At 39.7% G+C, this 16,089-nt stretch overlaps 1 protein-coding gene across 7 annotated transcripts in view; it reads left to right on the top strand.

The window, feature by feature from the left end:
* Positions 1 to 16,089, top strand: part of TMEM245 (transmembrane protein 245) — a 102,942-nt gene that overhangs the window by 75,758 nt on the left and 11,095 nt on the right. For 5 of the 7 annotated variants that reach the window (XM_045467728.1, XM_045467727.1, XM_045467729.1 and 2 more), the window contains 3 exons: positions 4,328 to 4,428; positions 6,271 to 6,445; positions 8,712 to 8,906. In XM_045467728.1, coding sequence (XP_045323684.1) covers positions 4,328 to 4,428; positions 6,271 to 6,445; positions 8,712 to 8,906 — 471 coding nt within the window. Of the gene's footprint in view, positions 1 to 4,327; positions 4,429 to 6,270; positions 6,446 to 8,711; positions 8,911 to 16,089 lie in introns of those variants that run through there. The other 2 variants (XM_045467731.1, XM_045467730.1) reach the window with 1 other exon arrangement.

Here is a 16,089-nt window from a genome sequence, read left to right as displayed (position 1 = left end):
GATCATGACCTGAGCCAAAACCAAGAGTCGAATGTTTAACTGACTGAGCCACCCAAGTGCCCCAAGCGTCTGTTTTCTGGATGAATCAGAGGCACCAGCAAGGAGTCAATGGAACGACATAGACAAAGCATGTAACGCAGTGCTTAGCTCATACTGGATTGTGTTAGTTTCTGATTGTAGCTCTAACATTACCATAAGCTTAGTGGCTTAAACCACATAGATTTTTTTTATCTGACAGTTCTAGAGGTCAGAAGGCCTAAAATTAGACTGTCAGCAGGCCTGCGTTCTTTCTGGAAGCTTTATGGGAGAATCGGTTTCCTTGCCCTTTCCAGCCTCTGGAGGCTGCCTGCACTCCTTGGCTTGTGGTCCTTCATGTTCAAAGCTGGCAATGTAGTGTCTTCAAATGTCTCCTCTCTGACGTCTGGTTTTGTCCTCATGTCTCCTTCTGTAACTCTGACTCTCCTACATCCCTCTTTTTATAATTTTTTTTTTTTTTTTACTGAGATAAAATGCATACACATGAAATTCACCATTTTAACCATTTTAAAGTGTACAATTCAGTGGTTTTAATATATTCACAATTTGTGCATCCATCACCTCTGTCTTATATCAGCCACCTGCCTCTTATCAGCACTTCTGTGATTATATTGTGCCAATCCAGTAATCCAGGATAATCACCTTGATCTCACAATGCTTACTTAGCTCAGTCACATCTGCAAAGTCCCATTTGCCAAATAAGTAACATATTCATAGGGCCTGGGCATGGATGTAGACATTTTTGTGGGGCTGTTACTCAGTTTACCACATGGGGTACTTAGCAAACATTAGTGTCTCTTGACCTTACCTTCTTATTTCAGGAACACTCAGCTCTTGCACTACAACTTTCTGGAGTCTTCATCATCAGAATACTCTGAGCATCAATGAAACATACTGATCTCAAGAAATAGTAAATACCATAGCACCAAAAATAGCTACTGTTTATTGGGCACCTAGTGTACCACTGGGTCACTTAGTAGGGGCTTCAGATGCATTGTCATTTAGCTTTTCACGAGCTGAATTGCTCTTTCTGCCAGTATCCACCCCCATAATACTATAAATATTAAATTTAGCCTCACATCTTGAGGAGATGTGGTGTAATATAGCAGGCAGTGACTTCTGGCTGATTGTCCATGGACTCTACACTTTCTTTGAATTGAGAGATGAAAGGAATTGCTGGTGTTTCTTATAAAATTAAAACATACCGTATGACCCAGCATCTCCATTCCTAGGTATTTACTGAAACGCAATGAAGGTGTATGTCCATGTAAAGACTTCTGCTCAAGTGTTCATAGCAACATTATTCACAGTAGCTCCAAACTGGAAAAACCCAAATGTCCATCAGCTGGTGATTACATAATCTAATTGTGCTATATCCAAATAATGGACTACTCAGCAGTTAAAGAGGAACAAAGTGCTGATAACCATGTGGGTGAATCTCAAAATACTGAACGAGATTAAAGAAACCCAACACAAAAGCTACATAATGAAAGTATGAATGTCCTTGACACTCCTGAACCATACGCTTAAAAATGGCTAAATGGCAAATTGCTTGGTATGTATATTTTACCACAATTTTTTACAAAGCTGCATAATGTGGGGTGCCTGAGTGGCTCAATCCATTAAGCGTCCGACTTCGACTCAGGTCATGATCTCCCCGGTTCATGGGTTCGAGCCCCTGCGTCCGGCTCTGTGCTGACAGCTCAGAGCCTGGAGCCTGCTTCGGATTCTGTGTCTCCCTCTCTCTCTCTGCCCCTCCTCTGCTCACGCTCTGTCTCTCTCTGTCTCTCAAAAATAAATGTTTAAAAAAATAAAAAAACTGCATAATGTATGATTATGTTCATATGAAATTCTAGAAAAGGAAAAACCATTGTGGCAGAAAGCATATCTACTTGATGTCAGGGATCAGGATTCAGGGAGGGGTAGACTGTCGAAGGGCACGAGGGAACGTTTTGGGGTGACAGAAGTGTTATATCTTGATTGTGATGATGGTTACACAACTGTACACATTTGCCAAAATTTGTTGAATTTTATTGTTTGTAAATTATAGTTCAGTAAAGCTGATTAAAAAAGAAAAAAATGCTAGGAATTTGATGGAGCTAAAAAAAAATTCTGTCTACTAGTAAATTGTTAGGGGATTTTTGTTTGCTGTTTTATAAAAACCTTGTGTACCAGATCATAAGTAATAAGATAGAGGGGAATGCCTTGCCTTTTCATCCTTCATTGGGTTACATGAAAATGTTTAGTAACTGTAAACAGCATGGGATGCATTTAGGATCCACAAAATTACTTGCGAGTTGCCTTAGTGAGAATGTTACAGCAATCAGTATTCCCAGAGGTAAAGAAGAAGGGAGATTGTGTGCTGTTTCCTAGAAGTGGTCCTTTTTGGATTGAGTTTTGCCTACGTGCCACCCAGAGGGGGAGATTCAGTTGCAATATTTTGTTGCACCTTTGATGTCAACTTCATTTTGGCTTAAGAGTTTTTGAATAACATGAGGTTGGTGAAAAAATTTTTGAATAACATTAAGGTTGGTGAAAACATCTATCTTTTATCATTGACCTCCCCAGTTCTGTTCCAATTCTGTACTTTTTTTCCTTAGACATTATTCTTATTAATCTCCCTGGGGTATTTGACCTTAATATCATTCCCTCTTTCTCAAAAGCTTCTTTCTCCTTTGGTCTCTTGGAATACTACACTCTAGTGATTTTTCTCCCTACTGCAGAAGTGATTTCATGATCTCTTTGGCTGGTGTATTTTTGTCCTTAGGTTCCCTGTGGGAACGCAGCCCATTGCCCCATTTTTCTCTAGGTTTGCCCCTGGGGATATCTTCTCCTTTCCTATGATTCATCTCTTCTGGCATATCTCAAAGTTTTTGTCCCAAGTTCTCTATTGACTTTGTCTTTTATTTCCAGCTACCTCGAGGGTATTTTCATCATCCTTATTTCTTACCATTGCCCACACCAAATGTATTCCCTTATCTCCCGTGTCTTCGCTCATTCTGGGCTTTTCCACGTCTTTGAGGCAGTGCCATTCTCTCCCCCTCAGGTTTAAAACCTGAAGCTCTGCTAGTTTGTCTTTTTCCTCCGTCTCCTATTCAGTTCAGATCTTTTCTGTTTCCTCTGGGCTCTCTCCCTTCCTCTCGGTCTTTTTGATACGACTTTAATCTGCATCTTTTTGTCAGAAGGCACATGGCAACCCCATATTCTTGAGTGAAAGCTGCTGGTCAGGATGACGAAGAAGGTTTCACAATTTGGGGAGCCACCGTGTCACCAAATCCATGTGTCAGAACCCTGTTACAATGACTGAATTACTAGGTTGGCTTTGCTCTTACAGCACATCTCTTGGAATGCTTTGGAAAAGCGTATCGTTTCCTTTTGTGTGTACAGTGTCCCCTTTGCTGCCACGTTCCCTGACTTTTTAAAATTATAGACAGCTTTTCCTTCTCTCATGAGTATATGACCCTGCTTCCCCTGTACCCCCCAGAGTCCTGGTTTTGTAATTTTATGATACCTTTGGCATCATAAACTTATAGTTTGCTGCCTTTGTGTTCTCTCTGAGCAGTTCCTTATTACTCTTCACACAACACTACCTTAATCTTCCAGCTGGAAACCAAAGCTGAAGCACCTGCTATCGCAGATTTTCATGTACTTTGTTCCTACTAATCACCAACTATGTGGATCTGTTTTTACCCCTTTTGTGTTTTCCTCTCTCATTTTACTTGGGAGGTAATACGATTTTCTTTTGCTTCCATAAATTCTCTCCCAATAACCTGCATTCTTTGATAGCATTGTAGAAGTTACTCTGTAGGCTTGGTTGCAGAGTTGAAGGAATGTGGGAAAATTTTGTTAATAAGAGAAGACCCATGAAATGCAGGTTAAATTCTCTTGCACTTGTCTTCAAAGGGGAGGGTTGGCCACAGATTTCTTAGAGTTTATGTCCTCAGAAATAAGAGAGTCATACTTACTTTTTGTTTTCCATTTATTTTGGTGGTGGAAGATGTGCTTCAGAGGTGAAAAGTTGATTAATTATTTCAGCGAGCAGGGTATTTTAAGGTGTTTCATTTCAGTTATTTTTTTCATCAGAGAAATTTACTAAACTTGTTCTGGGGTTTTAAAATAAACGCTTTATGTTTCTTTGAAATAAAACGCAAAGGGCATTCTCAGGCCATTGGAAAAATTGAAGTTATCAGATTTGGAATGAAGTAGCCAGAGGCCTGGAACAACTTCCGTTTTTGCATCGCAATGGGATACTGTGTTTATTTACTTTCCTTTTTATCTTTGGGTATTCTAGAGGGGTGTTTGATGCTTCCCTCAAAATGGCTGGCTTCTACGGATTGTACACTTGGCTGACTCATACTATATTTGGCATCAATATTGTCTTCATACCATCAGGTAACAATAGTATCCTAACTTCCCCTGTCCTCTATTTAAGGAAAATGAAGCCATTTTACATACGTTGGGAAATGTCATCTTCCTCAAATTTAAAATACTAAATTTTGAGATGTAATCTAGTCTAGATTAGGAGCAGAAGTATGATTTGTAATGTTTATTTATGCTGTATCTCCAGTAGCTAGAATGATACCCAGCACTTAGAAAGCATTGCATAAGGGGCACCTGGGTGGCTCAGTTGATTAAGCCTCCGACTTCAGCTCAGGTCATGATCTCACAGTCTGTCTTGAGTTCAAGCCCTGCATCAGGCTCTGTGCTGATAGCTGGGAGCCTGGAGCCTGCTTCAGATTCTGTGTCTCCCTCTCTGTCTGCCCCTCCCCTGCTTATGCTCTTTGTTCCAAAAATAAATAAAACATTAAAAAACAGAAAGAAAGCACTGCAGAAGTACTTGATAAATGAGTGAATGTCCTAGCACTTAGCACAGCACACAGTACTCAGTAAATACTTGGTACTCAGTAATAATTGGCACTCAGTAAATGTTTGAATTGAACTGATAGGGAGCAATGAGTTGGTCGAATAGCTCTGTTCCGTGAAGGATACTGTCCCAGGGGCAAGACAAATGCCTCTGAGGGCACATAAGCTGTCTCCATACCTCTTAGGATCTATTCTGATAATGCCCTCATTCCATAAGCACCTTGATGATTCAATAACCATCTTTTACTTTTTCCTCTGCATTATTTCTGCTCCTCTCCTTCCATTTTTTCTTTATTTCTGTGGCTGCTTGTCTACCCTCTACCATTTCCCCCTTTTGTCCACACACTGTTCTTTACATCCCCAAGTTCATTCATGTTCTTTCCTACTTCAGTCTTGGCTAAGCCACTCTTTGACAAGCAAGCAGCCTGACAACACATGGAGGTCATTGTTTTATAATGATCTTGTGAGGCAGGCAGGGTAGGTAGTGTTCCTGTTGTGTAGGTGAGAAACCAAAAGTTTTCCAAGGTCACATACCTGGTTAGTGGTAGGACCAGAACTAGAATCCATATCTGCCTGACTTTTCCTCTGGAGGGGAACCAGATGAGAGAGAGTGGGCATACAGCTCTGGAAGGGGGTGAACTTGAAGTAACCTCCTTCAACTAGCAGGGCTTTTGTTCTTGTTTTTGTTTAGATTACATTTCATTTTTATTAGAAGCCAGGTGAAGATTATACATTCCTCTCTGAGGTTTAGAAACTAATTTTTAATTTGCCTTTGGACCCCGTACAAATTTGGACCAATGCTTTACAGTTACATTATAGGACTGTATATGAACTAACCATTGATTCAGAATAACAACTGCAGGGGGCACCTGGGTGGCCCAGTCGGTTCAGCTTAAGATCTCATGGTCATGAACTTGAGCCCCAACTTCGCGAAATCAAGCCTCACGTGGGGCTCTGTGCTAGGCATGGAGCCTGTGTAAGATTCTGTGTCTCCTGCCCTCTCTGTCCCTTTGCCCCTACCCTGCTCATGCATGTGCTCTTTCTCGTTCTCTCTCTCTCTCGGAGGAAAAAAAGAGACAACAACACCTGCAGGATACTAGAATTTTGTTGCTTAAGAAGAAACCCAGGATGTAGACACACACACTTTAGAAAGATTTTCAGCATCGGGTTTTAAGATATAAGGTATCAGACCTCCGTTTAACTAGCAGATTCAGTTACACAGGGCATTATCATGGGCTAAAATTTGAGTTTGTATTTATTTCCCTTGTTTTGGTGTAAACTTTTAAGTAGGAGGAACCAGTTGTGAGGTTCTGTTGTTCTGTCACTCTTTTAATGTCATGTTCAGTTGCTTTTCTTTCAATTTCTTATTAGCGTTAGCAGCAATCCTCGGAGCAGTGCCATTTCTGGGGACATACTGGGCGGCAATACCTGCCGTTCTAGACCTGTGGCTCACACAAGGCTTAGGGTGCAAAGCCATCTTACTGCTGGTTTTTCATCTCTTGCCAACATACTTTGTAGACACTGCCATCTACTCTGATATATCAGGGTAAGTACCCATAGAACTTCCCAAGTTGTTGGTGAATCCTATCCAGGGATTTATGTGACCTTTTTTTTAAGGAGAGTTGTTTGTTTTGTTTTGTTTTGTTTTGTTTTGTTTTGTTTTTCTTTTGGGGATGGGAAAAGGGACACATGGTAGGATTTTTCTGTGAAGTAGTCTGTCATGATCCCACTGATAGAATCAAAATTTAATGTGATATAATTAATACCATTTTCAAGGTATGCTATTTTCTTATTACATAAGTATTTAAAATGTATGAGACCCTGGGTTAACACAAAATTATGTATAATCTTCTGTCTTAGTGACATTAATCTAGGAAAGAAATATTACTAGATGTACATAAATAGCTGTAAGTACAATAACGAATTAGTGGTTATTTTCAGAACTACTTTGCTCTCGGAGAAAAACATTATTAAATTGTATGTCTGAGGATCCATGTGCAACCAAATCTCATCAAGTTAATGTCTGATAAGCAGAGTTCTCTTTACTTAAGATACTATAGTATGGTTCTGTGATGAATACAGGTTAAATTTAAGACAGAATCCAAACACTGACCGTATAATAAATAAATACCTGTTTTTATAGATTTTGGTACCTCTTTTCAAAATTGCACTAAGTAAATCAAGCCAATTCGCATTTAGTCATGTGTCCATATTCTCATTGCTTGTTAGAATCTAGGATGTGACCACATGCTGAACTCTAATCAGCTACCCCAGTTCAGAATACGCGTACTGAAACTATCATAATAGGTAATACAGTAAATTTTCTGCAAGTAAAACTTACTGTCGCAGTAAGTGTTCATGGAAAGAGTGACCTTCAGTTAATTTGAAACTATATAGGGACAAATTGCTACCTTGTTTTCTCTCTAGTAAGTTAAAGCAGAAACAAATGGTATATAACTGAAGGCCTAGACTTCCCAAGCAAAAGGAAATCAACAACTGCATATGCCAGCCTTAGTGGCACTTTTATGTCCAAAACTTGAAAGAGAAAATGAAAGACCAAAGGAGGACATCAGAGTATGGTTAACTAGTACTTAACAGTTGAAATTTAAACAGTAAGAGTAGTTATGTGATTTATGGTTAAATGATTTCATTTCTCTAAACTTTGCTATACATTTTTTATTGAGGTTTCTAGCTAGAATTTAATATTTATGTGATTTTATCTTAATACCTTATTTAACCAGCATCATCAGGAAATAAAGATTTTGTGTAATTGCTTTAGTTTTTAAATAAAGGAAGCCTTAATTTAAAAGCTTCCACACTTTTTTCTTTTTTAACTGTTAAGCATTTTTGAGAGAAAAAGTTTTTGATGTATTATTTAGGGGAAAAGCTTACTTATGTAGCATATGTGGAATATTGCCCTAAAGTTTTCCCCCCAATTTTTTTTGAATGAGGAAGATAGTTTATGAATATACTGTATTGGTTTTCTGAAGACTAGCTCACCTTAAATGTTATTTATTGAATTGTAACATAATTCAGAACAGAACATTATTCCGGAGTGTCAGCTATTTGCCCCTCAGTAAATTGTTCATGTCATCTGTGTTTGAAAACTAGAAATAGAACATACCTTATTTCCAAGTCCTTCTTATGTCCGTGGTCATTTGTTACTGTTATCAGTATGCCGTGCTGCTGTGATCTGCCTTACTGTACACCACTTATGTAAGTAATACTGTGATAAGCTGGAAGGCAATTAGGACTCTCCTGTGAAATAGAATCTTGGGCTTTGTGACAGATAGTTTCCTCATGAGGCCTTTTAGCATTACCTGTGTTTAATAACTATTTTAGAAGGTTGCCCCAAGTCTAACTTATGCATATCATGGGTGCTGTTATATTATCTTATAAAAAGCATAATTATTTGAATTACACACTGCATTGTGCCTACTTAACTATCCTTGATGGAAGTTAACTTAACAAGTGACTTGGCAACGATTCCTCAGTCAACACTCACCTAGGCCAGGCAGCTGTGTGAGGGGTGTAGGATACCTGTTAACAGTCTGACTTAACTCCTTCCATTTTGGGACCTTAGAAAAAGGAAAACGTTGTACGTGTTACCTAGGTAAGAAACTGTTTGGCTCTCATTATTATTACAACCGATGTTTAGTTACCTGCACTGATGTACTCTAAATAAAACTGGTCATGCAATCAATGGCCTTATCTGTTAGGAATGAACATTGTGTTAGAGATGTGTTTCAGATTGACTCCAAAGTTTATGTGTGTAAAAAACCATGAGCTAACCTGTATGCTCTTTATTCCAGAGGTGGGCATCCTTACTTGACAGGCTTGGCAGTGGCTGGTGGGGCGTACTACTTAGGCCTGGAAGGAGCAATCATTGGGCCCATACTTCTCTGCATACTCGTGGTCGCTTCCAATATCTACAGTGCCATGCTAGTGAGTCCCACGAATTCAGTGCCCACGCCAAACCAGACCCCATGGCCTGCTCAGACTCAGCGGTGAGTTAAAGCAGAATGATCATGAACCGTGTGTGAAACTGAACTATCCTGTCTCTATAGTTTTTCACCCCAATAGTCTGTCAGCATATAGGTATTTCAGTGTGCATGCTCTGCTTAAGATTGTAGAAGACACTAAGGAAAGAGAAACCATTTGTTTGCAGACATTTGGGTTTCAGATACCAGGAAAACTTAAAAACAAAATTGGGACAGAATGGTTCATGTCATGAAAGACTAAAAATAGATTAAAAAATTAACAAACCCACTTGGACATGGTGTACCCGATTAAAAGAGAGTCAGGAAATAGGACAACCAAATGCAGTGCTGTAATCAATGATAGGACTTTGGATTAGTGATGGAGAGAATCTATAAAGAACATTTCTGGAACAATTGGAGAAATCTGAATATGAGCTATATATTAAACAGTATTATTGTATCAGTGTTTAATTTCATAGGGATGATTAATGACACTCTGGTTGTATAGCAGAATATCCTCAAGGGGTGAGATGTCAAGATGTCTGCAACTTATTTTCAAATAGTTCAGCCAACACTAATAGTAACTAGAACAACATGTTAACAATTGGTGAATCTAGATGAAGGATATATTGTTGCTAATTGCACCAGTCTTTTGATTTTTCTTTAGGCTTACACTTTTTCAAATTAAAAAGTTGGAGGGGCCCCCGGATGGCTCAGTCAGTTAAGCATCTGACTCTTGGTTTCAGCTTAGGATCTCATGGTTCGGAAGATTGAACCCCACATTGGGCTGTGTGCTGAAGATGCAAAGCCTACTTGGGATTCTCTCTCTCTGCCCTTCCCCTGCTCTATCTCAAAATAAATAAATAAACATTCACATTAAAAAGTTGGGGGAGAAGTTTTTGAGTGCACCAGTATGGAGTTATAACTTATTTTGCATGTACAGACAGACATTGAACTCATAATTGCTGTCTTTTGTCACCAACATACCTTAAGATAAATTATAACGTAATGTAAATTGTAATTTAAAATTTTCCCCTGATTGTGCCAAAATTTAAAAAAATTATTTTTAAAGTTTATTTTTATTTGAGAGCACAAGCGGGGGAGGGGCAGAGAGAGGGGGAGAGAGAGAATCTCAAGCAGGCTCTGCGTTGTCAGCACAGAGCCCTACACTGGGTCCTCATCTGACAAACTTAGATCAGGACCTGAGCCAAGATCAAGAGTTGACAGTTAGCCAACTGAGCCACCCAGGCGCAATTAAAAAACAAAACAAAACAAAACAAAAACCTTTTTATTCAGGCATGTCTTACATGAACTGAGATGCACATCTTAAATATACAACTTGATGGGATGATTTTTTCATATACGTATACCCATGTAAGCATGGGTATTAAGATATAGAGTAGTAAGATATAGAGTATTAAGATACAGAGTATTTCCTTTACTCCAAAAGCCTTCCCCATACATCCTCTCAGTCAGACCCCTTCTCTGCTTATAATCTGACCACTACACCCTCTTAGACCCCTTCTCTGCTTATAATCTGACCACTACACCCTCTCAGTCAGACCCCTTCTCTGCTTATAATCTGACCACTGTCACCTTAGATTGGCTTTGCCTGTTTTTGAACTTCACGTAAAAGGAGTTGTGTCCTAAGTACTTGGGAGTCAGGCATCTTTTGCTCACCATTGTGTCTATCGCATCCACCCACATTGTTGCACGTCAAGCTCATTCTTTATTATTGCCACTTGGTATTCCAGTATACGAATAGACCACAATTTATTCATTGCAGTATTGATGGACATTTGCGTAGCTTCCAGTTTCTATTCTGAACCTGTCTTGTAGTACGTGTGTCCTGATAGACATGTGTACTTCATTTGTGTATATACCAAGAAGAGGAAGGGTGAAGTGCACACCTGGTTTAACTTTAGTGAATACTTGTTAAGCAGTTTTTCTTTGTGTATGTACCAGAAATCACATGTTAACAACCGAAAGGTAAGGTAAACTTTTAACAGTGCAAAAAAGTAAGAAGTCTCAGAATATAGGATTTTAACTTTTCAGAGACTACACTACATTGTCCTTCTTATTCTCAACTGGAAAATATTTTTTTCCTGCCATTAGGTGTTCTAGTGTAATCGAGGAGTCATTAACAAGTTGATTTTGAAAAAATATTTACTGAAACTATTTATCTTTTTATTTAAAATTCTTTAGAGACGTGGTTCTGCTCATTTTGTGTTGTGTTGTATGTTGTGAAGAAGACGTGGTCCTTTAACTCAGAACAGGTAGAATATAGTTTCTGAATTAGACCCAGTTGGTTAGAGGGCCATTTTAGCTAATGCAAGGCACCTACTTGATGGCAGGGAAAAAATCCATTTCCTTAAAAAGAATAAAAGGAGAGGCACTTACGCAGTTGTAACAAAAGCCATTTTGAAGGTGGTGACACTATGATACCCATTTCTGCCTTTGCCTCTTACAGGCAAGTATGTGGATACCTGAGAAACCAGTGGACAGTTGCTTGAAAGCAATAAAGAGCACATGATAACTGGAACCCTACTCCTTGGGTGTCCATACAAAAAACAGAGAGAACAGTGGTTGATCAATATTTTGCTGTTATTTTATTTATTTATGTTTTTAAACGTGAGTAATTAAGTATATACAGTGTATACAGTGTAGTCTGGCTTTGGGAGTAGATTCCTGTGATTCATCACTTATATACAACACCTAGCGCTCATCCCAATGAATGCCCTCCTCAATGCCCATCACCCATTTTCCCCACCCCCACCCTTAGTTCTCTGTATGTAAGAGTCTCTTACGGTTTGCCTCCTCTCTGTAACTTACTTTTCTTTCCCTTCCCCTATGGTCTTCTGTTAAATTTGTCAAATTCCACATATGAGTGAAAACATAGGATGTATGTCTTTCTCTGACTGACTTATTTCACTTAGCATAATACCCTCCAGTTCCATCCATGTTGTTGCAAATGGCGAGATTTCATTCTTTTTCATTGCTGCGTAGTATTCCAGTGTGTGTGTGTGTGTGTGTGTGTGTGTGTGTGTGTGTGTGTGTGTGTGTGCATGTGCACGCACACGCATACATACACACCGCATCTTTAAAAAAAATTTTTTTTTATTTATTTTTGAGAGACAAAGTGTCACATCTTTTTAAAACAATTTTTTTAACGTTGTTTTTTTTTTTATTTTTGAGAGACAAAGTGTGAGTGGGAGAGGGGCAGAGAGAGAGGGAGACACAGAATCCGAAGTAGGCTCCAGGCTCTGAGCTGTCAGCACAGAACCCGATGTGGTACTCAAACCCATGAACCATGAGATCATGACCTGAGCCGAAGTCGGACGCTCAACTGACTGAGCCACCCAGGTGCCCCCACATCTTCTTTATTCATTCACCACTTGATGGACATTTGGGTTTTGCTGTTATTTTAGAAAAACTTACAGTGATTCAAAGTTAGTAAAGCAGGAGTTGGTTCTTAAGGTGAAACAAAAGAAACTAATATAAATTCTTCCAGAGACAAATGACCTCTTTCCCCTTCTCCCTTTTGAAGGCAGAATGTTGTCACTTAGGTGAAGTGGGGGTTGAAAAATATAGCGTGAGGGCTTTTATAGTCTTCAACTTTTTTTTTTTTTCCTTAGAAATTACGTATACGTGTAGCTGAAAAGGTCAAAAATTTCTACAAAGCTTCTTGCGAAAAATATCCTTTGCCTTTTCCCTTTCCCTTCTTCTCTGAGAAGAACCACTTTTTGACTTTTTCGATTTGATTTTTTTCTCCATATCTTGAAATAGAATCTTTATTTCTTGATTTTTTTTCATGAATAGGCATTTTCTTTTTACTTCCCAGTTGGAAGGTGAAGAATTAGCTCTTTTACCACCACCCTCCCACTATTGAACCGTGATATTGGTTCGATCAGTATTTGGCCCTTAAATTATTATGACCGTAAATTATATTCCTGTTTGAACCTTCTTGTATATTCTGTATTTCCTTACTTTATACAACTTTTTGCTTTTCTTTGCATTATAAAGGTCCTGGTTTTTGTTGAATTTGTTTTCTGAGTACTCCTAACTAGCCTCAAGCTATGTGCCGGCTGTTTGCATATCTTCGCTCAGGATATTAGTTGCATTGAGTATGCTGCAAGCTTTATCTTCCTGGTAAAGTCTCTGCTGGAGCCTTCTCATCTGCTCCAGTGAATGCCGGCTGCCCTTTCGCCTACTCTTCAGCTATCAGCTGTCATTCCCTCAGTTCTCCCCTGTGTTGGAATGCTTACTTCCTGTATAATTTCCCATATCATTTTCTTTCCTGATTTATTTCCTTTTTGTTGGAGCACAGCCTCCTATAGATTTTTGGGAAAGAATGCATAGGAAATGAGTTTTGGTGATGATATAGGACTGGAAAGTTTCCTCTTAAGGCCGTACTTAATAGCTTGCCTCAGTTTAGAATTTTATGTTTGAAAATTTTTACCTTTAGACTTTCTGTTTATTTCTTCATTGTGTTCTGGCTTCCATGGTTGTTAAAAGTCTGAAGCCATTCTGATTCCTGGTTCTTTGTAATTTATTTGAAAACCGGTAGGATGCTCTTATTTTATTTTACTTTTTTTTGTTGGTGTTCTGATTGGTGCTGGATGAGACCTTTAAAATTGGAAACTTATGTTCTGTAGTCCTAAAGTTTTTCTTGAATTATTTGATCTGTGATTTCCTTCTCGCCCTTTCAGAAACTTATTTTGATGTTGAGTCTTATTCACTGGTCATCTCATTTTCTTATCTCTGCTGTTTTTCCATTTCTGATTCTTTGCTTCCATTTTCTGGGTGATTTCTTCAACTTTATCTTCCAATCCCTCCATAGAGATTTCCATTCTTATCACATTTTTTTTTCAGACTGGTTTATTGAGGTGTTATTTACATAGGTAAAATCTACCTGTTTAGGATTCAGGTATTTATTAGTGTGTGTGTGTGTGTGTGTGTGTGTGTGTGTGTGTGTGTGTGTGTGTGTGATGCATAATAAATTACCACTAAGTTAGTGGCTTAAAACAACATACATTTATTATATTAAAGTTTTCATGGGTCGGGAGTCCGGGCACAAGGTGGCCGAATTGTCTGCTTAGGCTCTGACAGGGCTGCAGTCAAGGTGTCAGCGGAGCTGGGGTTTCATCCGTGGGCTGGGTTTCAAGCTTGCTTCTTGTTGGCAGAGTTCATTTTCTTGCAGGTGTAGAACTGAGACTTGCAGCTATCCATAGGCAGTTTCCTAACATGGCTGTTTGTGTCTTCGAGGCCAGCAGAAGAGCATTTTCCTGGCTTCTCTTTCTGACCACTAAGACTCCTTTTTACTTTTTTTTTTTCAATGTTTGTTTATTTTTGAGACACAGAGAGACAGAGCATGAACAGGGGAGGGCCAGAGAGAGAGGGAGACACAGAATCGGAAGCAGGCTCCAGGCTCTGAGCTGTCAGCAGAGAGCCCGACGCAGGGCTCGAACTCACAGACCGTGAGATCATGACCTGAGCCGAAGTCGGACGCTTAACCGACTGAGCCACCCAGGTGCCCCTAAGACTCCTTTTTAAAGAGCTTGCCTGAATAGGTGTGGCCCACCCAGTATGCTCTGCTTTTGATTAATTTTTTTAATCCTTTTCTTTTTTTTTAAGTTTACTTACTTATTTTTGAGAGAGAGAGAGAGCACAAGCAGGGGAGGGACAGAGAGAAGGAGAGACAGAATCCCAAGCATTTTCTGCCAGTGATAGGGGCAGTTGGTTGGCCAGGTGGAGGTAGGTGAGGATATTGGAGCAGTGGAGTCGTGCTGCTTTTTAAACAGACTTTAAGACAGTTCTGCTGTATTTAGCCCCACCTAACACCACTTCCGGAAGTTTACTTGGTATCACCAGTTCCTGAGCCTCATGAGAGATTTTATGGAATAAATCAAATAGTTTCCTGGCTTTTTCCACTACTGGTCTAGGATCAGCTTTTTAGGGTATGCTGGGTCAGAGCAGTTGTCCCATCTGCTTTCCATCTTCTAAAAGTTTATTGCTCTTGGGGCACCTGGATGGCTCAGTCAAAGCTTCCCGACTCTTGCTTTTCAGCTCAGGTCATGATCTTCGGTTTATGGAATTGAATCCCTCATCAGGCTCTGTGCTGACAGCATGGAACCTGCTTGGGATTCTCTTTCTCTCTCTCTCTCTCCCTCTCAAAATAAATAAACAAACATTAAAAATAAATAAATATGCTTTAAAGGTTTATTGCTCTTACCTCTTATATTCTCTTAAAACATTTTTTTCCAGATAAGTTTATGCCTTAAAAAAATTACCTTTACTGGCATTTTAATAGGGTTTTGAGAGGGCCTGAAGGAAACATGAGTTCCAAACCTCACCCTTCAGTGGGAAGTCTAAAGGAGACCTTAAACAGTAACAAACATCACCTCTGCTGACACTTGCTGGGATGAAGTTCTGTGGTAAAACTTTATGTGTGTGATTTTATTTAATCTGTCCAGTGTTCACATATGAGGTTAGGAGCTGTAGGTTTCCATGTTTTATAGATGAGGGAATCAAGGCTTAGAGAGGTTAGCTTGCCCCTAGTCACATAGCTAAAAAGCAGGTGAGCTGGTGCCTTTGAGCCAATGATCTTTCTCTTCCTTCTTGAGCCATCCTCCACCCTTCCACCAGAACAAATGTTCCCCTGTTTCCTACCTCGGGGAATGCTATACTCCACTTCCATATGTCAGTTTGTGGTCATTCTTCCTGCTCCCCGTCTCCTCAGTCACCACCCTTACCAAGTCCTGTCTGCTTTCCCTCAGATCTCTTCTTCTTCTGTGTCTGAGGCCCTGAGAGAACGCCCGTATGGCAGCAGCTCAGACAGCTTGAGGAAACATGTCAGGAATAGATCACGTAGGGTCTTGCAGGCCACATCAAGGACTTTGATCTTCCTCCTAAAGCCAACGGGAGGCCATTTTTGTGGCCATGCCCCTGGTCTGAGCTGGGCGCAGCTGCTGCGTTTCTCACCCGGACTGTGTGGTCATCGTGGTCTCTAACCAGTCTCCCAGCCTCCTCTCTCACGGTTCTCTAGTTCCTTCACACTGCAGCTCACTTGTTCTCTTCCAAACGCAAGCATATCTGATCACAATACTCACTTACCCAAAATGGCCTCCCGTTGGTTTTAGGAGGAAGATCAAAGTCCTTGACGTGGCTTACAAGATCCTGCATGACCTGATCCTGACATGTTTGTTCTTGC

This window comes from Leopardus geoffroyi, chromosome D4 (assembly GCF_018350155.1).
Source record: "Leopardus geoffroyi isolate Oge1 chromosome D4, O.geoffroyi_Oge1_pat1.0, whole genome shotgun sequence".
NCBI lineage: Eukaryota > Metazoa > Chordata > Mammalia > Carnivora > Felidae > Leopardus > Leopardus geoffroyi.
The sequence above is the reverse complement of the archived record's forward strand: the minus strand, read 5'-3'. Positions and strand labels throughout refer to the sequence as shown.